The sequence below is a fragment of the Tachypleus tridentatus genome, chromosome 10 (genome assembly GCF_004210375.1).
Source record: "Tachypleus tridentatus isolate NWPU-2018 chromosome 10, ASM421037v1, whole genome shotgun sequence".
Classification (NCBI taxonomy): domain Eukaryota; kingdom Metazoa; phylum Arthropoda; class Merostomata; order Xiphosura; family Limulidae; genus Tachypleus; species Tachypleus tridentatus.
Window position 1 is genome coordinate 110311655 of NC_134834.1, and position 22999 is coordinate 110334653.

Below are 22999 nucleotides of genomic sequence, written 5' to 3' on the forward strand. Positions count from 1 at the left end.
TGATTATGCACTACTAATTACTTTTATAGCCCAAACCAGTTGTGGTTTCTGAGAGGTTGGGTGTTCCAGTAGATGCGTTTGACAACAATAAGCTTACAAAGAGACATCTGAGACAGTTAAACGAAGAGAACCATGACATTGTTTCCAAGAGCACACACAAATTGAGATCAACATCTGCAGGAAGTAGGAACACTATAACAAGCACAATTAGACCTAAAGATGAAACACCTGAAGAACGCAAGGCCCGGAAATGTACTGTAAAGCAGTGCAAGAAAGTAGGCATGGTTTTTTTGTACTGTGTTTTAAAGGTTAAATCCACTTTAGCAAGAAAATGTATTAGTTATTAGTAGTCATAAAACTACTGTCTTCTTCAGCAATACAAAGAAATAGAATTACAAGTTTTCTGGGTGAGCTTTTGTTTGATATAAGAATTGCACAGAAAATGTGGGAACTAACTTACTTTTCAGATGTCAAGTGCATTCCTGCATATTTTGTTTAAAATTGTAAAAAAAATTATACTTCTAAATGGGTGTGCATGTCCATATATAAAAATACTGTTCATCCATGTAAGTAGTTCGTAGGATTTGGGTGGATCTTTACCCAAATCGATATGAGGGTCATTAGTTCCATGGGAGGGTACATACAAACTTACTAATATTACATTTTCATCCATGTAAGTAGTTCGTAGGATTTGGGTGGATCTTTACCCAAATCGATATGAGGGTTCATTAGTTCCATGGGAGGGTACATACAAACTTACTAATATTACATTTTCATCCATGTAAGTAGTTCGTAGGATTTGGGTGGATCTTTACCCAAATCGATATGAGGGTTCATTAGTTCCATGGGAGGGTACATACAAACTTACTAATATTACATTTTCATCCATGTAAGTAGTTCGTAGGATTTGGGTGGATCTTTACCCAAATCGATATGAGGGTTCATTAGTTCCATGGGAGGGTACATACAAACTTACTAATATTACATTTTCATCCATGTAAGTAGTTCGTAGGATTTGGGTGGATCTTTACCCAAATCGATATGAGGGTTCATTAGTTCCATGGGAGGGTACATACAAACTTACTAATATTACATTTTCTGATTTTTATGTTTTTTAATACCACTACCTCAACTCGTTTAGATGAATATTCACTAGATTTGACATTAAGGTTTGTTGGATCCATGTAGAGATACTTACAAACTTGTGGTTTCACACCTTGTGTTTTACATTTTTTATGGCGTTTTTTTTCCATTTTCTGCAGTTACATATTAGGGAAGCAACTTTTCATGTCCTAAGTTCACTTTTCATTACTCATGAATTTACTTAACTTCTGTCTAAATGCGAGGAACTCCAGCTCGTTTGAAAATGTATTTTTTCAAAAGTACTATAGAGTTTGTATTTCTTGCCATATACCATTTATTTAATGAATGCAACATCTGTAGGAATATCTTTCATTGACATTTAGTGAACATGCAAGTAACAGTAAACAACGAAATGAATGTCTTTTTATTGATCTGTAACACAAGGTAAATATAGTTAGGTTTATTAAATACACAAGTAATTGTAAACTGTGAAATGAATGTCTTTATATTGATCTGTAACACAAGGTAAATATGGTTAGGTTTAGTAAATACACAAGTAACATAAGATGAATATAGTTAGGTTTAGTAAATACACAAGTAACATTGAAATATGAAGTTTTTTTTTCTTATTGAACATTATTGTTAAATTCATCACATTGAAAATATGAAACTATTTATTTATTGAAAAACTATTTATTAGATTGATCTCACTCTACAGAATAATTGTAATTCTGTGCTTCAAACGTAACAGTTGTGATATTTACAAGTTCCTAATGACATCAAGTCTTTAGAGTGTAAGTGTGACTTGGTAATTAATTTGAATAACAAACAAACAGCATCCAGTTCACTTGTTTTCAAAATACGTCAAACGCATGTACAGGAATTCTTTACGTTGTGGGACGATACAGTTGTATGTAAAACTGTGAATAATTCTTGTTTCTAATTTTGTTATCACAATATGATTAGTGATAAGTTGACTTACATTACTCTGTGTTACCATACTTGTATACAGAGCTTTAAATAATTCTCTTTTATATCAAAAGTCCATACAGGCTATTTTAGTTGCTTTCAAACTCAATTTACACGACAGATTATTTTTCTTTACTGTATTTCTTACTGTATAATCTGTAATAGATTTGTTTGCATTACCTCAATTGTATCCAGAACTTTAACTCTTTTGTGATGGGCTCAGTATAATATATACATGTTTGTCTACACATATCAAGTATTTGAATATAACTTTTGATACATCATGCGTATGCTCACAAAATTAGATAAACATTTAGTAAAAGTTACAACTATTTTGTACACAACAAATCTGATTTTTAATGAAATATTTTTACTAAAGATATATTTGTGAAAATACTGAGTCTGTTTCATTACTAGTCTGAGTGATTTCATGTTATGATAAAAAAAAAACTGTTCTTCATCCCAAAATATGAAATCATTTGTGCAGTTTCTAAAATATCCTTAATACATTTCAAATGTTTGTTTCCAGTAAGACATTATATTCTTAGGTTTTATATATACAGTTGAATAACCAAAAAAATTATACTTGTGCCAAAAAATACCACTATAATTTATTGAGTTTAGTAAATAAGATGTAATTAGATCTAGAAACTTTGAGTAGACTAAAGACATGACCTACTTCCTTGAAATCTTAGATCAAAATTGTGAGAGAAAACCATTTGGAGGACATTCTAAGCTATTATTCGGTTATTCACATGTCACATATTGAAGTACATGTATGTAAGGGACCAGTTCCAAAAATAGAAATAGGTAAATGGGGCCACTGTGTTAGATTCAGTAGAAAAGCTATATCTCAGCAAAATAAAAACATGAGGTTCTTATTTTATATTCTAACTTGATAATATTAGTAATTTGTGTTCCTAATTTGTACAGAACCACACTTAGTATTTTAACATCATAAACATCCAGTTTTAATCTGTGCTGCTGCCATCACACCACGTGACTCACTAAAATCTATATTTTAATATTTACTTTTAAATTAAGAAGTTAACTTGTATAATATGAAAATTTGAATTATAATCTACAATTTGATTCCAAACTTAATGACATGGCTTTTTGACCTGTGACCTGTCACAAAAGAGTTAAATAATTTTCTCCTTTCCCTCAAAGTCCACACAAGTGGGTTCAATTACTTTAAAACATCTTTTGATAAGACAGTTTATTCTCCTGTTTGTTATGGTTAAACTAACAACAACGCGATCTAATTTCACTTGATTACCTATGTATACACACACACTACCCAACTGAGGCATAGAACTTTCAAAAAACCTACTCAAAGTTGTTGTGTAACAATACTCACTTAAGGCAAGGAAGAAAATACAGAAATTTGGGTAATGTGAAGTAAAATTACAACATTTGAGCTACACAAGCAACATACAACTCACACGGACTTAACAAAAGAGCTGTGTAACTAGTGCCTTTAAAATAATGACTCTTTAACGCTAGCTATGAAAATTAAATGACTAAATAATAACTCTTACACTAAACAGTCTTGTGTATCCAGCAATAAGTTCTTCTTCAAAACAAGTATTTATAATATACAAAGATTGTTAGTTCATACACAAAGTTTACCAACATTTGTAGTCCCTCAATAGTGTCAATACAGAAACTGTGGTTGTGGAACTACAATGTGCACTTCATGACAGTTTTTCACCTCTGGATACATGTAAGTGGTTGATTTATCTGTCTGGATGATGAACTCCTTCCCATACAGGTTGTTCTGAAACTTCCAGATGGCCAGACACTCTTCTTGGATCACAAAATAGTTCTTTTTCCTACTCAATAGCTTTGTGCTTACATGCATTACCTGAAACAGTCCTTCTTCATGTTCTCGTAGGAATATTGCTCCAATTCCAACAATGAACAGTTTGTTGGAGTCTGGCATTTTTAGTATTGGCAAACTTTTAAACATGTTAACTTCTGGAATGTCATCTGCTGTGGTTGTTTCCACTTTAATTTCTCGGTTAGGCCTTTCATAGTTAGTGGGACAACACACACATTATCCATCTGAGGCCTAGAACTTTCAAAAACCTACTTTGTCACTTAAACACAATTTGGAAGAAACTTGTTGTAGTATCCCACTAGCCCCAGAAAGGATCTGGCTCTTTGTTTGATGTTCAACATAGCCAAAGTAGGTCTTGGAGATCTTCAGAAAAATGAAGGCAACAGGTTTGACCATTAGATCATCTATGTTTATTTGGGTGGTCTTTCCATCTAGTTGTGTGTATCCTCATACACACAATGCTTAATGTTGGTGATTTTGTGCAACATCCTTCCCATAAGGTGGAAACTTTCTCACTACTAACGTGTTGTGCAGGACCTTCATTTTCTTACTCTTTCAATAACTCTTACACTAAACACTAATGACGTCTCAATTTTGTTAAGCAGACACTAGATAGTGTTTAGAAAGTTGAGTGATGCTCTCCTATTGGCCTGGCATATCCAGGTGGTTATAGTTCTCGATTTGTAATTTGAGGGTCACTACCTGCTATATCAAATGATGGAGCATTATAATGAGATGGTCACTCCCCCTGTTCATTGGTAAAAACAGTACCCACAGAGTTGGTGGTAATGACTAGCTGCCTTCCCTATAGTCTTACAGTGCTAGTGCAAACTTGTAGGTTACAAATGACTCTATACAGTTGAAATAGTGATCAGTAAAAGATAAATTATGTGTGATACTTTATCAGAGGCTTTATTTATTGGTGTTCCATGGGTTGTTAATGAGTTGAAACTCATTTCAGGAAAGGAGAGCTGAGAAGAAAGCCAACAAATTAGCTTTCAAAATGGAAGAGAAAAGACAGTTGCAGATTGCTATGAATCTTCGCCAGAATCTACAGTGCATTAAGTTGAACTGAAATAACTGTGTTCTGGTAACAAGTCCCTTCGTTTGTACATACTGACACAATATAAAGATTTGTTCTCAACAGTTTTTGTGCCTTTATTATTTCTATCTTGAAGACTGTTCATAAAAATTATGACAATCAATTTTAAGTAACACATTTCTAAAACACTTAAACTTATACTGAGTAAATGTACCTTCGAAATAATATTGATAAACAGACCTATGTGTAAGAAATGTTAAATTGTTTAATAGGCAGATGACCACATCTCTTATGTTACATATACATTTTACTACACCACAAATATAAATGATTAAATAATCTATTTTACTTAAAATGGTACAAATAACAACAGTCCTTCAGCCTTCTTTTAGCTTGTATCTTTTCCAAATGCTGACTGGTAGTGCAAACATAACCACATCCCTGGTGTTCACTACTTTTACTTTATGTGTTCTCACTGTACAAATTCCAGATTTTTTAATGTCTTACACAAAAATAATGCAGCTGGCAGAAGGTCAGTATGTTTACCACTCAATGTTTCATTGAGATAAAATCATGGAACAGTAAAAAGCAACATGTAAGATCAAGATATTTCTGCATGTTATCAAAGGCACTTTCTTTGGAAGAAGAATCTCAGATGATGATCTGTTTTTATCTTCTCTCAGCTTGCCAAGATCTTTCCAACACAACATCAGGATCCTCATCATAAGCTGAGAAAATATTGTTCATTAGTAAGATATAAATTGTTGTGACAGTATGAGAAAGTAACATTCATTGCTATCATAAGTTCTTGATATATACATGCAGAGTGACGCTATGGACACTTTTCTTACCTGGCCTCTTTTTCTACTCACTCTCAAGAGAACAATCAAAACACATTACATTAAAACTTCAAATATGGGTTTAATTTCTTAAGATGTAGACTAAAAATTTTGAAACATACTTATGTCAGAAATCAGGTTTTCATTCTATGTAATACACAAGGGCAGTTGTAATTCACTTCACCATACCCAGTGGAAATAGTTGCATTGGTTACTATAAAATGTAATGTCATTAATAAAGTCATGACTTTTATTCACTACAAGATGTATTGTACTGTGAAAAGGTGTTAGATTTGAGGCTACGTTAATCTTTGTATTTAGTACAACAGAAACTCGGAAGAAGTGTTTCAGTTCAGTGAACAGTTAATATATTTTGTGTTCCACTTTTGCATTAATAATTGCAGACAGTCTTTCAGGCATTGTTGCAACATATTTAACTCCCAAACGTAGAGAGATAAGTTGGAGATGAAGACAAGGGAAACTATGGCTGAATAAGCTAGTAAAAGAGCAATCAGAAAGGCTTGGATGATCAAAATCACTTAATTAAGATATTGAATGGGAGAATAAACATTGAGTTATTTGTTGGTCCAGTCAGTCTTGACTGACAGATTGAGTGACCAGAGCCTAAAACAGTCAATTTGTGGTTGAAGGACATAGCAAAACTACTGATAGAAGGAGTACCCCACTCAAGGGAAAAGAAGAGGATTGCACAACCACTTCATAAGACAGACTGTTTAGATGGTAAAGCTGATCTGTGATAAGATTCATAGTAAATAGAACATGATGGGCAGTAAGAATATCTAGCATGTGGGCCCAAGAAAGAAGATCCAATGTACACAGACAATTAAAATGGGTGCTACTTTTGGGACTGAGAAAAGCAACTACAGGAAAATTGTTGGAATGAATCCTTGCCATATGATTTCTGTCCAGGTGGAGAAAACGAACCAAAGCATGATGTACAGAGAGAAGCTCCAGGGTATTGGCCTGCAGCCAAGAGGTCTTATCTATCAACATGTTCGACAGGTTGGTGTGCTGCTTCCTCCTACTCATCCAGATTTACATATTTTCATGAATGCATTCCTTCAAGGATGCAGCACACTAACTAACATGTCCAACTATCAATATAAATTATTGACCAAGCTAGGAGAAAAGGGAAGAAGAGAGAGAGGACGAACCCATATAATGATCAGTCCCACATGGATAAATCTAATGATGGATTTCCCCCACCTGTAACCTGTGAAATAGTGCTAGTAGGAGGTATGATGCTCAAGATAATATGAATCAGAGAATTCATTGTAGAAATGTATAAAATGTAAATGTGAAAAAATAAAGACTGGGAAAAGAAGTTAAAATATTTTCTTTACCCTGAAGAAACTAAACAAAGTCATTAAGGCAAATCACATGAGGAGCACCAAAACAAAAAAACGTCTAAACATGAGTACCACCAAATAAGATATATCTTACTCTCTTTGAGATGGGGGTTTGTTCATGATGATTTTCATGATAGATGTATCACAATCATTCGGTTCCAACCGAGAGGAACTAAAAGGGTTGTGGCATGCATAAAAAATGTGTGTGGATGAAGGTCAGAGAGGAATAAGAATAGGTATTTATGTGAGAAGAGGTAAAGCACCATATCAGAATTTAGCTTTATAAGTTACTGTTTTCAATTCAAGTTTGTTTAGACTTGGAAAGGTCTTGTGAGTCAAGGATATCATGCTAAATTTCAAAATTTACTCACTGTCTTTTTATGGTAAAGTTACTAATGTTACCTGCCACTATCATTCATTTTAACCTTCTGACTAGAAGGAAAATAAACTGTCTAGGATAACCAACAACCAAATTTTTTTAAACTTCTGAATTATACAGGTAAAGTAATTGATTGGCTGCATCCACAACCACCTGTGTTTGTATACAGTATGGATTGGGAAACACTGTTTCAATTAATTAATTAATTAACTAGTACTACTAACTGCTTAGCTCTAACACTGATGTTGCTTTAAAATATTTGTTAGATTTCCTATTACTACTTTCAAACAACAATTTTGATTTCTGATTTGTTTTGATCCTCTTAAATAAATTCACTGTCATCAGTCCTATTCTGATGCTTCCCTCCTTACAGTTTCTTTATCCCTTATGATAACTTTGAAAAATGTTGACCACCATTATCAATTCTGTAACAAAATCAAACTAATGTTTATAAAATTTATACTAACTACATTAACAAATTTACAATGAAGAAGCTATCATGGCAGTGTGAAAGCACCTCAAAGTGTCTGGCATAGTTAAATTAGATTTTCAGTCATGGATGTTCAACTGTTCAAATATATCAGCACATATATGTGGTAAATATAATCAATGTTCTAAAAACATGACCACTAAAAAGGATCTATATAATTATGAAAAATGGAAAAAAATTAAGTTTTTTTTTATAATACAGTTATTTAGAAAAACAGCACAAACCATTCTGAAAAAGAGATCAAAGGCAGTTCAAATAAAAAACTCAGATCATTAAAGTACCTGAATTTACCAGTAAATCACTGATGGTAAGTTAAGCAGACTGTTCTGTACTTATTTTGTACAAATAAAGCAATGATACCATCTCACCTGAGGAAGAGCTCACACTTAGCAAAAATATTTATGTTTAATGTACTGAAGATTTTTTAAATTTGAATGAGATATTCTGGAGAAAATTCAAGGTTGGCATGAATGCTATACTTTAAAAAAATGTGTGTAGTCTTCAAAATGACCAAATCACTCTATTTATGTTTTTGCATGTGTTGTCAGTTATCATTGTCTTATTGTAAAAATTAATTTGAAGCACATCTATAATAATAAAAGGATGTGTGTGTGTGTGATATCAAGAAAAAAGAACCAAAAAACCTGAAATTTTGCATCCAAACTAAATGGACCCTGAGGATATCCACCTGGGTATTGTTGCTTATCCATTTGTATACACGCAGACTTCTTAGTGTAGTCTGTCATATATTACTTGGATTAATATCTTGTAATATATAGAAAAGCCAGTAGATTTTGATAACACTACCTTCCAGCAATGGCTTTTATGTTATGTTGGTTAGCAATAAAAGTAAAACCTGTCAGTCTATGTACTGAAAGTATAAAATAAAATAATAATCTGCAATTATGAGAAGAACCAATAAATATATAATAAAATGAAATGTATAAACAATGAAACTGGACTGATATTTGTTGATTTCTTAACTCAGAGTCTGTTGATTAAAGAGGTTTGTGGTACAACAGAAAATTGCTTAATTCAAAACAAGCTTAAAATTGGATTGATATTTTTACTCACATGATAAATTTTATGCAGTTGCTAAAATATATCAGCTTAATAACCAAGCTAAGCCAAGTACTTGTGCCAGTAATAAGTAGTAGAAACAAAGCAAATTAAATAGATAAACCAAAGCTATGTCACTTGGAAATTACTCACAAACTTCCTTTATAACAGATTCTTCTGTAACTTACTGGTTGACTTCAGTACAGATACAAATCCAGCAGAGCTAACAATCAAACTCTCATGGAAGTGAAGACTGAAATACTGACTTTCTCTCTCTTTACTTTTCTGTAATAATTATTATCCTAAAATACCTTGATTGTTACCAGATGAGGCCCATCTAGAGAGCTGGGTTACTTCAGGGTTGTCATCATCACTACTGTCATCTTGATCCATAACTTTATAGCTATTCTAAATAAGTGTGAACAAGCAATTTATTACAAAAACCATACAATAGCACACAAATAATTTACTAGAATATCTACATATCACACTAGAAAGTCACAGAATAAGAAACTGAATTCTAAAAGCACTTTTTTGGTTTTGTCTTCTAGAAGTTATCATTCTGTTCAAAAACTTTTATTATGATCACAGTTCAAAAGTGTCAAATATAAACATATTAGTATCATTTAATTGATACAAAGCTAAACAGGAGATTCTGAGTAATTAGTATCATTTGCTCTTTCATCATGAAAAAAAATAATACAAATTTATAGTTTTGTTATTATGTCTCATAATCAGTTGTAGATTCCATTAGGTACCTTTAGTTCATTATTTCACCATATTCTATATAAATATAATACAACTCAAGACTTTGTTATTATGTCTCATAATCAGTTTTAGATTACATTAGGTACCTTTAGTTCATTATTTCACCATAATTTATGTAAATATAATACAACTCAAGACTTTGTTATTATGTCTCATAATCAGTTTTAGATTACATTAGGTACCTTTAGTTCATTATTTCACCATAATTTATGTAAATATAATACAACTCAAGACTTTGTTATTATGTCTCATAATCAGTTTTAGATTACATTAGGTACCTTTAGTTCATTATTTCACCATATCCTATGTAAATATAATACAACTCAAGACTTTGTTATTATGTCTCATAATCAGTTTTAGATTACATTAGGTACCTTTAGTTCATTATTTCACCATATTCTATATAAATATAATACAACTCAAGACTTTGTTATTGTGTCTCATGATCAGTTTTAGATTACATTAGGTACATTTAGTTCATTATTTCACCATATTCTATGTAAATATAATACAACTCAAGACTTTGTTATTATGTCTCATAATCAGTTTTAGATTACATTAGGTACCTTTAGTTCATTATTTCACCATATCCTATGTAAATATCATACAACTCAAGACTTTGTTATTATGTCTCATAATCAGTTTTAGATTACATTAGGTACCTTTAGTTCATTATTTCACCATATCCTATGTAAATATAATACAACTCAAGACTTTGTTATTATGTCTCATAATCAGTTTTAGATTACATTAGGTACCTTTAGTTCATTATTTCACCATATCATATGTAAATATAATACAACTCAAGACTTTGTTATTATGTCTCATAATCAGTTTTAGATTACATTAGGTACCTTTAGTTCATTATTTCACCATATTCTATGTAAATATAATACAACTCAAGACTTTGTTATTATGTCTCATAATCAGTTTTAGATTACATTAGGTACCTTTAGTTCATTATTTCACCATATCCTATGTAAATATAATACAACTCAAGACTTTGTTATTATGTCTCATAATCAGTTTTAGATTACATTAGGTACCTTTAGTTCATTATTTCACCATATCCTATGTAAATATAATACAACTCAAGACTTTGTTATTATGTCTCATAATCAGTTTTAGATTACATTAGGTACCTTTAGTTCATTATTTCACTGTATCCTATGTAAATATAATACAACTCAAGACTTTGTTATTATGTCTCATAATCAGTTTTAGATTACATTAGGTACCTTTAGTTCATTATTTCACCATATCCTATGTAAATATAATACAACTCAAGACTTTGTTATTATGTCTCATAATCAGTTTTAGATTACATTAGGTACCTTTAGTTCATTATTTCACCATAATTTATGTAAATATAATACAACTCAAGACTTTGTTATTTTGTCTCATAATCAGTTTTAGATTACATTAGGTACCTTTAGTTCATTATTTCACTGTATCCTATGTAAATATAATACAACTCAAGACTTTGTTATTATGTCTCATAATCAGTTTTAGATTACATTAGGTACCTTTAGTTCATTATTTCACCATATCCTATGTAAATATAATACAACTCAAGACTTTGTTATTGTGTCTCATAATCAGTTTTAGATTACATTAGGTACCTTTAGTTCATTATTTCACCATAATTTATGTAAATATAATACTACTCAAGACTTTGTTATTATGTCTCATAATCAGTTTTAGATTACATTAGGTACCTTTAGTTCATTATTTCACCATAATTTATGTAAATATAATACAACTCAAGACTTTGTTATTATGTCTCATAATCAGTTTTAGATTACATTAGGTACCTTTAGTTCATTATTTCACCATATTCTATATAAATATAATACAACTCAAGACTTTGTTATTGTGTCTCATGATCAGTTTCAGATTACATTAGGTACCTTTAGTTCATTATTTCACCATATCATATGTAAATATAATACAACTCAAGACTTTGTTATTATGTCTCATAATCAGTTTTAGATTACATTAGGTACCTTTAGTTCATTATTTCACCATAATTTATGTAAATATAATACAACTCAAGACTTTGTTATTATGTCTCATAATCAGTTTTAGATTACATTAGGTACCTTTAGTTCATTATTTCACCATATTCTATGTAAATATAATACAACTCAAGACTTTGTTATTATGTCTCATAATCAGTTTTAGATTACATTAGGTACCTTTAGTTCATTATTTCACCATATTCTATGTAAATATAATACAACTCAAGACTTTGTTATTATGTCTCATAATCAGTTTTAGATTACATTAGGTACCTTTAGTTCATTATTTCACCATATCATATGTAAATATAATACAACTCAAGACTTTGTTATTATGTCTCATAATCAGTTTTAGATTACATTAGGTACCTTTAGTTCATTATTTCACTGTATCCTATGTAAATATAATACAACTCAAGACTTTGTTATTATGTCTCATAATCAGTTTTAGATTACATTAGGTACCTTTAGTTCATTATTTCACCATATCCTATGTAAATATAATACAACTCAAGACTTTGTTATTATGTCTCATAATCAGTTTTAGATTACATTAGGTACCTTTAGTTCATTATTTCACTGTATCCTATGTAAATATAATACAACTCAAGACTTTGTTATTATGTCTCATAATCAGTTTTAGATTACATTAGGTACCTTTAGTTCATTATTTCACCATATCCTATGTAAATATAACACAACTCAAGACTTTGTTATTGTGTCTCATAATCAGTTTTAGATTACATTAGGTACCTTTAGTTCATTATTTCACCATATCCTATGTAAATATAATACAACTCAAGACTTTGTTATTATGTCTCATAATCAGTTTTAGATTACATTAGGTACCTTTAGTTCATTATTTCACCATATCATATGTAAATATAATACAACTCAAGACTTTGTTATTATGTCTCATAATCAGTTTTAGATTACATTAGGTACCTTTAGTTCATTATTTCACCATAATTTATGTAAATATAATACAACTCAAGACTTTGTTATTATGTCTCATAATCAGTTTTAGATTACATTAGGTACCTTTAGTTCATTATTTCACCATAATTTATGTAAATATAATACAACTCAAGACTTTGTTATTATGTCTCATAATCAGTTTTAGATTACATTAGGTACCTTTAGTTCATTATTTCACCATATCATATGTAAATATAATACAACTCAAGACTTTGTTATTATGTCTCATAATCAGTTTTAGATTACATTAGGTACCTTTAGTTCATTATTTCACCATTATTTATGTAAATATAATACAACTCAAGACTTTGTTATTATGTCTCATAATCAGTTTTAGATTACATTAGGTACCTTTAGTTCATTATTTCACCATATTCTATGTAAATATAATACAACTCAAGACTTTGTTATTATGTCTCATAATCAGTTTTAGATTACATTAGGTACCTTTAGTTCATTATTTCACCATATTCTATGTAAATATAATACAACTCAAGACTTTGTTATTATGTCTCATAATCAGTTTTAGATTACATTAGGTACCTTTAGTTCATTATTTCACCATATCATATGTAAATATAATACAACTCAAGACTTTGTTATTATGTCTCATAATCAGTTTTAGATTACATTTGGTACCTTTAGTTCATTATTTCACCATATCATATGTAAATATAATACAACTCAAGACTTTGTTATTATGTCTCATAATCAGTTTTAGATTACATTTGGTACCTTTAGTTCATTATTTCACCATATCATATGTAAATATAATACAACTCAAGACTTTGTTATTATGTCTCATAATCAGTTTTAGATTCCATTAGATGTGTTTAGTTCATGATTTCATCAGAGTAACAATAGATTGGTACTATTTTGAGCAAGATGTTTCTTACCTTTTGATCCTTCAATTTTTCCTTCATTTTACGTTGTTCTTCTTGAAGCTGTTGTCGCATCTCAGACAACTGGCCCAACATTCTATGTCGTGGATCTGTTGAAAAGTTTAATAGTTGTTAATTGCTTACATTTTAATTAGTTGACTGATGAACAATGTGTTGGTGAACTCCCATGTTATCTTTAAGCACATGAGGAACTCTATCAGAGTAGTCAATTAAAGTTTTAAATGAAATTGTTTTCCACTTAATTATTGTTAAGTAATTACAATTTCTAATTTATTAAGGCAAAAGTAAAGTCTAGCTATATTTAATTTATGATATGATAAAATCCTCTAACCCAGCACTTTCAAAAGCATTCAGATTATATGGTTTTATCATATTGTATCAAGACTTCTTAAGCTTGTATATTTTTCAGATATGGTAAATAACTTACAATATACAAACACACACATTTTTTAAAATCTTCAGTTAAAAGTTATGACACTTTAGAAAAAGTTGTCAAAACTTAATGCTTTCCAATAAAACTTTCATTGAACAAAGTAAAAAGATCCTTAAATATTGTGAACAAAATAAAAAGATCCTTAAATATTCTGAACAATGTAAAAAGATCCTTAAATATTGTGAACAAAGTGAAAAGATCCTTAAATATTCTGAACAAAGTGAAAAGATCCTTAAATATTGTGAACACAGTAAAAAGATCCTTAAATATTGTGAACAAAGTGAAAAGATCCTTAAATATTGTGAACAAAGTGAAAAGATCCTTAAATATTGTGAACAAAGTAAAAAGATCCTTAAATATTGTGAAAAAAGTAAAAAGATCCTTAAATATTCTGAACAAAGTAAAAAGATCCTTAAATATTGTGAACAAAGTAAAAAGATCCTTAAATATTCTGAACAAAGTAAAAAGATCCTTAAATATTGTGAACAAAGTAAAAAGATCCTTAAATATTCTGAACAAAGTAAAAAGATCCTTAAATATTGTGAACAAAGTAAAAAGATCCTTAAATATTCTGAACAATGTAAAAAGATCCTTAAATATTGTGAACACAGTAAAAAGATCCTTAAATATTCTGAACAAAGTGAAAAGATCCTTAAATATTCTGAACAAAGTAAAAAGATCCTTAAATATTGTGAACAAAGTAAAAAGATCCTTAAATATTGTGAACAAAGTAAAAAGATCCTTAAATATTCTGAACAAAGTAAAAAGATCCTTAAATATTGTGAACAAAGTAAAAAGATCCTTAAATATTGTGAACAAAGTAAAAAGATCCTTAAATATTGTGAACAAAGTGAAAAGATCCTTAAATATTGTGAACAAAGTGAAAAGATCCTTAAATATTGTGAACAAAGTTAAAAGATCCTTAAATATTGTGAACAAAGGGCAAGAATTTTTACTTATTCATAACAAAAACTTCAATGACGAAACATCTTGTTTTACAGGGTAACTTCAATGATGAAAGATCTTGCTTTACAGGGTTACTTCTTTGATGAAACATCTTGTTTTTACAGGGTAACGTCTATAATGAATCATCTTGTTTTACAGGGTTACTTCTATAATGAATCATCTTGTTTTACAGGGTTACTTCTATAATGAAACATCTTGTTTTACAGGGTTACTTCAATAATGAAACATCTTGTTTTACAGGGTTACTTCAATAATGAAACATCTTGTTTATAGGAATTCATCATACTGAAATATTTTACATAACAAGGACTTGCTCTACACATATTTTATTAGAAAATGAGAATAAGTCTAATAAATTTACCAACTGGCGGGTCTGGTTCAAAATATGGTGTACCAGATGTTACAGGTGAAGTAGCTGTTTCCTTTTCTTGAGTTTTCCTGGCTCGTAGAGGTGGGGAGCATGATTGAGCTCTCTCTTCAACCTAATGTAAAAAAAAATGTAACTTATTATTTTGTTTACTGAATAATGAAATCCATGATGAGAAGAAACCCACTTGAAGTAAAAATGTATTCCAAAGACGGCTGATAAGGCTATTAAAACTTTAATTAAAATAAACTATAAAACTTAGAATTAAGTTCTGTACTTTCTTTTAATTAAAACTTTTAATACCCAAACCAACAGTCTTTAGAATACATGAGTAATGAAATGCGGAAAATATAAAAGAATTTTAAAATTTGAAAATAATTCACTGACAGCACTGAGCATGTTAGATGTAATAAAACATTGTTAAGTTTAGCCAAATCTATTTTGTATTAATATAGGTCTACTGACAGCATTGAGCATGTTAGATGTAATAAAACATTGTCAAGTTTAGCCAAATCTATTTTGTATTAATATAAGTCTACTGACAGCACTGAGCATGTTAGATGTAATAAAACATTGTTAAGTTTAGCCAAATCTATTTTGTATTAATATAGGTCTACTGACAGCACTGAGCATGTTAGATGTAATAAAACATTGTCAAGTTTAGCCAAATCTATCTTGTATTAATATAAGTCTACTGACAGCACTGAGCATGTTAGATGTAATAAAACATTAAGTTTAGCCAAATCTATTTTGTATTAATATAAGTCTACTGACAGCACTGAGCATGTTAGATGTAATAAAACATTGTTAAGTTTAGCCAAATCTATTTTGTATTAACATAAGTCTACTGACAGCACTGAGCATGTTAGATGTAATAAAACATTGTCACGTTTAGCCAAATCTATCTGGTATTAATATAAGTCTACTGACAGCACTGAGCATGTTAGATGTAATAAAACATTGTTAAGTTTAGCCAAATCTATTTTGTATTACTATAAGTCTACTGTATCAGTTTTACTTCAAAAGTATTACTAAGTAAAAGTGAATTCAACAAGTAAGTAGTAAACATGGTAAAAGTATATTAGTCTCAAGGAAAGATTAATAAGAGTGGTCAACAAGTAATAATCATCACTGAAGAAATTATATATGTATGAATAAATACTGAAGATATTATATACGTATGAATAAATACTGAAGATATTATATACGTATGAATAAATACTGAAGATATTATATACGTATGAATAAATACTGAAGATATTATATACGTATGAATAAATACTGAAGATATTATATACGTATGAATAAATACTGAAGATATTATATACGTATGAATAAATACTGAAGATATTAAATAAGTATGAATAAATACTGAAGATATTATATGCATTATGAATAAATAATGAAGATATTATATGCATTATGAATAAATACTGAAGATATTATATACGTATGAATAAATACTGAAGATATTATATACGTATGAATAAATACTGAAGATATTAAATAAGTATGAATAAATACTGAAGATATTATATACGTATGAATAAATAATGAAGATATTATATACGTATGAATAAATACTGAAGATATTATATACGTATGAATAAATAATGAAGATATTATATACCTATAAATAAATACTGAAGATATTATATACCTATAAATAAATACTGAAGATATATATGTATCAATAAATACTGAAGATATTATATATGTATGAATAAATACTGAAGATATTATATACGTATGAATAAATACTGAAGATATTATATACGTATGAATAAATACTGAAGATATTATATACGTATGAATAAATACTAAAGATATTATATACGTATGAATAAATATATATTATTTTCTTAGCTATAAAAAACTAAAATACAGTTATTTTACCTTCTTACACCTTTAGAACAAATTAGAATGAAGATAAATAATTATTTTAGGTGTTAAATAAAGAAAAATACAACCAACTTTGATATTAGTAAGAAGGCTGTTATTACAGCAAGATTTATTCCTCTATGTATTCAACAATCCAGATACAGAACTGGATGAAGTATTACTATGAACATTAACCTCACAACAAAGTAAGTTAGATTTACAAAACCTGGGGTATACTTTTAGTTTTCAACTGTTACTAACTTGAGCTACAGCTTTAGACCAAGGAAAGCAAAACATGTGAAGAGATAGCAGTACCATTATTTTAATAGTAAAACCTTACATTTACCACACCTTATCATATGGTACTGTTGTAAAAATAGAAAAACATGATTAGAGTTAAAAGTTAGGAAAGAACTGCAGAATGTATTCAACTATAATCTTAATTTTTTTTTAAATTATCCATTTGAGGATTTCAAGTTCTTAGAAGCTCTAGAATTGGCAAACAGATCTGAACATTTGCAGGTAATCTGAACTTAAGAAAAACAAATACACAGTTTTTACACCAATCTGATAAATAACAGGATGTCTAAGACCTGTTGTTGTTTCCTTTCTTTCTTCTCTCGTTCTTGCCTTCGTTTCTCTTCTGCTTCCTGTTGTTGCTTCAACAGTTCTTTTTGCTGTTCTTCCTGCATCTGTCTCAGCCTTTCTTGTCTCAAACGAAGCTATTCATACAAATATAAAACCATTAAGCTGCATCAACTGGAACACATTTTTACTCATAACAACAAATACATAAGTTTTGAAACAATGAAGACCAGCTTACAATAAAAACAAACACTTTATAATCACAAACCTCTTCATCTTTACGTTTTCTCTTATCCACTTCTTCTTCATACTCTCTTTGCATTCGAAGTCTTTGTTCCTCAACTCGTTTAGCCAATTTTTCATCTTCTTGAGATTCTCTTTCTCTGGCTTCAGCTGCCAGTTTTTTCTTTTCATCAATCTAGGATTTAGGAGTGTATTACAGTTTGTTAAAAAAGTCACCAACAATGAATAACATGCTAATGAAAACTTTTACATTTAATAGTTACTTAAGTACAAAACCAAAAATTACTGTAATAGAGTTTTGAAACATAAAATGATGAACAACACAATAGATGACACTATTAATTAGCAAGAAAATTAATTATACAAATAAAATTATTTAATCAATTTTTCTTAATTATGATTAACACTTAAACAACCTGTAAATGTTTTCTTATTCTCCAGTTTAAGGTAAAAAACTTCATAATTCCTTTAGGAATGAAAGAAAGTAGGGCAATATTCATCCCTAAACAGGTTTAGACAAAACCCAACATTACAAGAAAGAAAATAAAAGTATTTATACATCTATCAATGTGTTAGCAGTACTTCATCCAGTTCACTTATCTGTCAGTGGGTTAGCAGTACTTCATCTTTCAGAACAGTTCACTTATCTATCAATGTGTTAGCAGTACTTCATCTTTCAGAACAGTTCACTTATCTGTCAATGGGTTAGCAGTACTTCATCTTTCAGAACAGTTCACTTATCTATCAATGTGTTAGCAGTACTTCATCTTTCAGAACAGTTCACTTATCTGTCAATGGGTTAGCAGTACTTCATCTTTCAGAACAGTTCACTTATCTATCAATGGGTTAGCAGTACTTCATCTTTCAGAACAGTTCACTTATCTATCAGTGTGTTAGCAGTACTTCATCTATCAGAACAGTTCACTTATCTATCAATGTGTTAGCAGTACTTCATCTTTTAGAACAGTTCACTTATCTATCAATGGGTTAGCAGTACTTCATCTTTCAGAACAGTTCACTTATCTATCAATGTGTTAGCAGTACTTCATCTTTCAGAACAGTTCACTTATCTATCAATGTGTTAGCAGTACTTCATCTTTCAGAACAGTTCACTTATCTATCAGTGGGTTAGCAATACTTCATCTATCAGAACAGTTCACTTATCTATCAGTGGGTTAGCAGTACTTCATCTATCAGAACAGTTCACTTATCTATCAATGGGTTAGCAGTACTTCATCTTTCAGAACAGTTCACTTATCTATCAGTGGGTTAGCAGTACTTCATCTATCAGAACAGTTCACTTATCTATCAATGGGTTAGCAATACTTCATCTTTCAGAACAGTTCACTTATCTATCAGTGTGTTAGCAATACTTCATCTTTCAGAACAGTTCACTTATCTATCAATGTGTTAGCAGTACTTCATCTTTCAGAACAGTTCACTTATCTGTCAATGTGTTAGCAATACTTCATCTTTCAGAACAGTTCACTTATCTATCAATGGGTTAGCAGTACTTCATCTTTCAGAACAGTTCACTTATCTATCAATGTGTTAGCAGTACTTCATCTTTCAGAACAGTTCACTTATCTATCAATGTGTTAGCAGTACTTCATCTTTCAGAACAGTTCACTTATCTATCAATGGGTTAGCAGTACTTCATCTTTCAGAACAGTTCACTTATCTATCAATGTGTTAGCAGTACTTCATCTTTCAGAACAGTTCACTTATCTATCAATGTGTTAGCAGTACTTCATCTTTCAGAACAGTTCACTTATCTATCAGTGGGATAGCAGTACTTCATCTTTCAGAACAGTTCACTTATCTATCAATGTGTTAGCAGTACTTCATCTTTCAGAACAGTTCACTTATCTATCAATGTGTTAGCAGTACTTCATCTTTCAGAACAGTTCACTTATCTATCAATGGGTTAGCAGTTCTTCATCTTTCAGAACAGTTCACTTATCTATCAATGGGTTAGCAGTACTTCATCTTTCAGAACAGTTCACTTATCTATCAATGGGATAGCAGTACTTCATCTTTCAGAACAGTTCACTTATCTATCATTGGGTTAGCAGTACTTCATCTTTCAGAACAGTTCACTTATCTATCAGTGGGATAGCAGTACTTCATCTTTCAGAACAGTTCACTTATCTATCAATGTGTTAGCAGTACTTCATCTTTCAGAACAGTTCACTTATCTATCAGTGGGATAGCAGTACTTCATCTTTCAGAACAGTTCACTTATCTATCAATGGGTTAGCAATACTTCATCTTTCAGAACAGTTCACTTATCTATCATTGGGTTAGCAGTACTTCATCTTTCAGAACAGTTCACTTATCTATCAGTGGGATAGCAGTACTTCATCTTTCAGAACAGTTCACTTATCTATCAATGTGTTAGCAGTACTTCATCTTTCAGAACAGTTCACTTATCTATCAGTGGGATAGCAGTACTTCATCTTTCAGAACAGTTCACTTATCTATCAATGTGTTAGCAATACTTCATCTTTCAGAACAGTTCACTTATCTATCAATGGGTTAGCAGTACTTCATCTTTCAGAACAGTTCACTTATCTATCAGTGGGATAGCAGTACTTCATCTTTCAGAACAGTTCACTTATCTATCAATGTGTTAGCAGTACTTCATCTTTCAGAACAGTTCACTTATCTATCAGTGGGATAGCAGTACTTCATCTTTCAGAACAGTTCACTTATCTATCAATGTGTTAGCAGTACTTCATCTTTCAGAACAGTTCACTTATCTATCAATGGGTTAGCAGTACTTCATCTTTCAGAACAGTTCACTTATCTATCAGTGTGTTAGCAGTACTTCATCTTTCTGAACAGTTCACTTATCTATCAGTGGGTTAGCAGTACTTCATCTTTCTGAACAGTTCACTTATCTATCAGTGGGTTAGCAGTACTTCATCTTTCTGAACAGTTCACTTATTACCTTTGTTAAAAATAAAAGAGTAATCATTATTAACTAGTTTCAGTGTTTAGATGTCACTCCTTAATCTTACAACAAAGGTTCCACTGGTTGACTCATAACTGAAATATAGGCACTTCATGCTGGAAGTCAGTTCTTTTACATGTACTATGTTACACCTAGTAATGTCATGCTTTAGGGCATTTCCTTGAAAGAAGTAGTACAATAAATAAATGTCTGAAGTATTCAAACTAATATAAATAAATAGTACTTGTGTCTCTTTATTTCAAAACTTGTGTTCTCTTGTAAACAGAAAGTTAATTACCAAGACAATTACTACAGTACAGTAAACACTTGTAACACTGAAAATATATTTCCCATAGATACTCACCCCACCCTCATCTAGTTTCTTGTATCAGTGCAGTCCTCTGTAAGTGAAAGTTATAATTTTCCTCTATTAAAAATATATTTCCAATAGGTACTTATTTCCTCTCACATAAATAGCTGTTCTTGTTCAGTACTACCCTTTGTATCTCAAAAAAGAGTATGTGCGTGCCACAAGTCTTAAGCTCCCATGTACCTTAAAATCAAACTGTTCAAATGCATCTTGCATGTAAATGATCATGTGACAACCCTTCACCAATAAGAGTATGACACACACTCCTGATGCATGTGACTCCTTATATTTGATTCTACTGAGCTATTACTTCAAGTTTTGGCAGAAAATGTAAGTAGCAGCTTTCAGTGGGAAGTGTGAGATAGGTGCCTATTGTGAATATATTTTCAGTGTAGAAAGATTATAACTTTTGATATGAGACACTTCCTAAGATCACATAAATAGCTAGAATTCCACACTGAATAAGTGAACAAACTAGTGTGAGGGACAAAGAAAGATGCATTCCTCAAAATTATATGAAAAACACCATAAAAACATGAGAGGATCATACGTAGGAGACAGCACCACATCTGTATCAGGTATACTCTTAATCCAGTTTGGAATAAGGTGTCATAGACATGAATACAAAAAAGGTGGAAGCACATCTCTATAGGAGAAAACAATAGTGGGATAGGTATCAGAACCATCATAACAAATCTAAACTCCACAGAGTACTGGAATGTGGGTGGAAGTAAAAGGATTTACCCCCAGGCAAAGAGTGACTACAGCATCTCTGACTTTATACAGCAAGTCAACTACAATCCAAAACTCAGCCATCAGGTACCAACAATCATGTGGTGGTAGGAAAGAGGAACATACTATCTATAAGTCAACTACAATCCAAAACTCAGCCATCAGTTACCAACAATCATGTGGTGGTAGGAAAGAGGAACATACTATCTATAAGTCAACTACAATCCAAAACTCAGCCATCAGGTACCAACAATCATGTGGTGGTAGGAAAGAGGAACATACCATCTATAAGTCAACTACAATCCAAAACTCAGCCATCAGGTACCAACAATCATGTGGTGGTAGGAAAGAGGAACATACTATCTATAAGTCAACTACAATCCAAAACTCAGCCATCAGGTACCAACAATCATGTGATGGTAGGAAAGAGGAACATACTATCTATAAGTCAACTACAATCCAAAACTCAGCCATCAGGTACCAACAATCATGTGGTGGTAGGAAAGAGGAACATACTATCTATAAGTCAACTACAATCCAAAACTCAGCCATCAGGTACCAACAATCATGTGGTGGTAGTAAAGAGGAACATACCATCTATAAGTCAACTACAATCCAAAACTCAGCCATCAGGTACCAACAATCATGTGGTGGTAGGAAAGAGGAACATACTATCTATAAGTCAACTACAATCCAAAACTCAGCCATCAGGTACCAACAATC

General features: G+C 30.7%; 3 protein-coding genes across 5 annotated transcripts in view; 1 reads left to right on the forward strand and 2 right to left on the reverse strand.

Moving 5' to 3' along the window:
- Positions 1 to 5044, forward strand: part of LOC143227905 (uncharacterized) — a 31407-nt gene extending 26363 nt beyond the window's left edge. Inside the window, exons 2-3 of the mRNA XM_076459262.1 lie at positions 30 to 275; positions 4857 to 5044. Of these exons, the coding sequence (XP_076315377.1) occupies positions 30 to 275; positions 4857 to 4970 (360 nt within the window). The 3' untranslated portion in view covers positions 4971 to 5044. The remainder of the gene's footprint in view (positions 1 to 29; positions 276 to 4856) is intronic.
- Positions 1 to 22999, reverse strand: part of LOC143230075 (apicoplast pyruvate carrier 1-like) — a 227869-nt gene that overhangs the window by 54832 nt on the left and 150038 nt on the right. The window lies entirely within an intron of this gene.
- The window catches only part of LOC143230074 (uncharacterized), a 43707-nt gene continuing 25884 nt past the window's right edge, over positions 5177 to 22999 (reverse strand). The window contains exons 5-10 of the mRNA XM_076463078.1: positions 18244 to 18393; positions 17984 to 18112; positions 15504 to 15624; positions 13738 to 13832; positions 9386 to 9482; positions 5177 to 5665 (exon numbers count right to left, since the gene is read on the reverse strand). Of these exons, the coding sequence (XP_076319193.1) occupies positions 5607 to 5665; positions 9386 to 9482; positions 13738 to 13832; positions 15504 to 15624; positions 17984 to 18112; positions 18244 to 18393 (651 nt within the window). The 3' untranslated portion in view covers positions 5177 to 5606. The remainder of the gene's footprint in view (positions 5666 to 9385; positions 9483 to 13737; positions 13833 to 15503; positions 15625 to 17983; positions 18113 to 18243; positions 18394 to 22999) is intronic.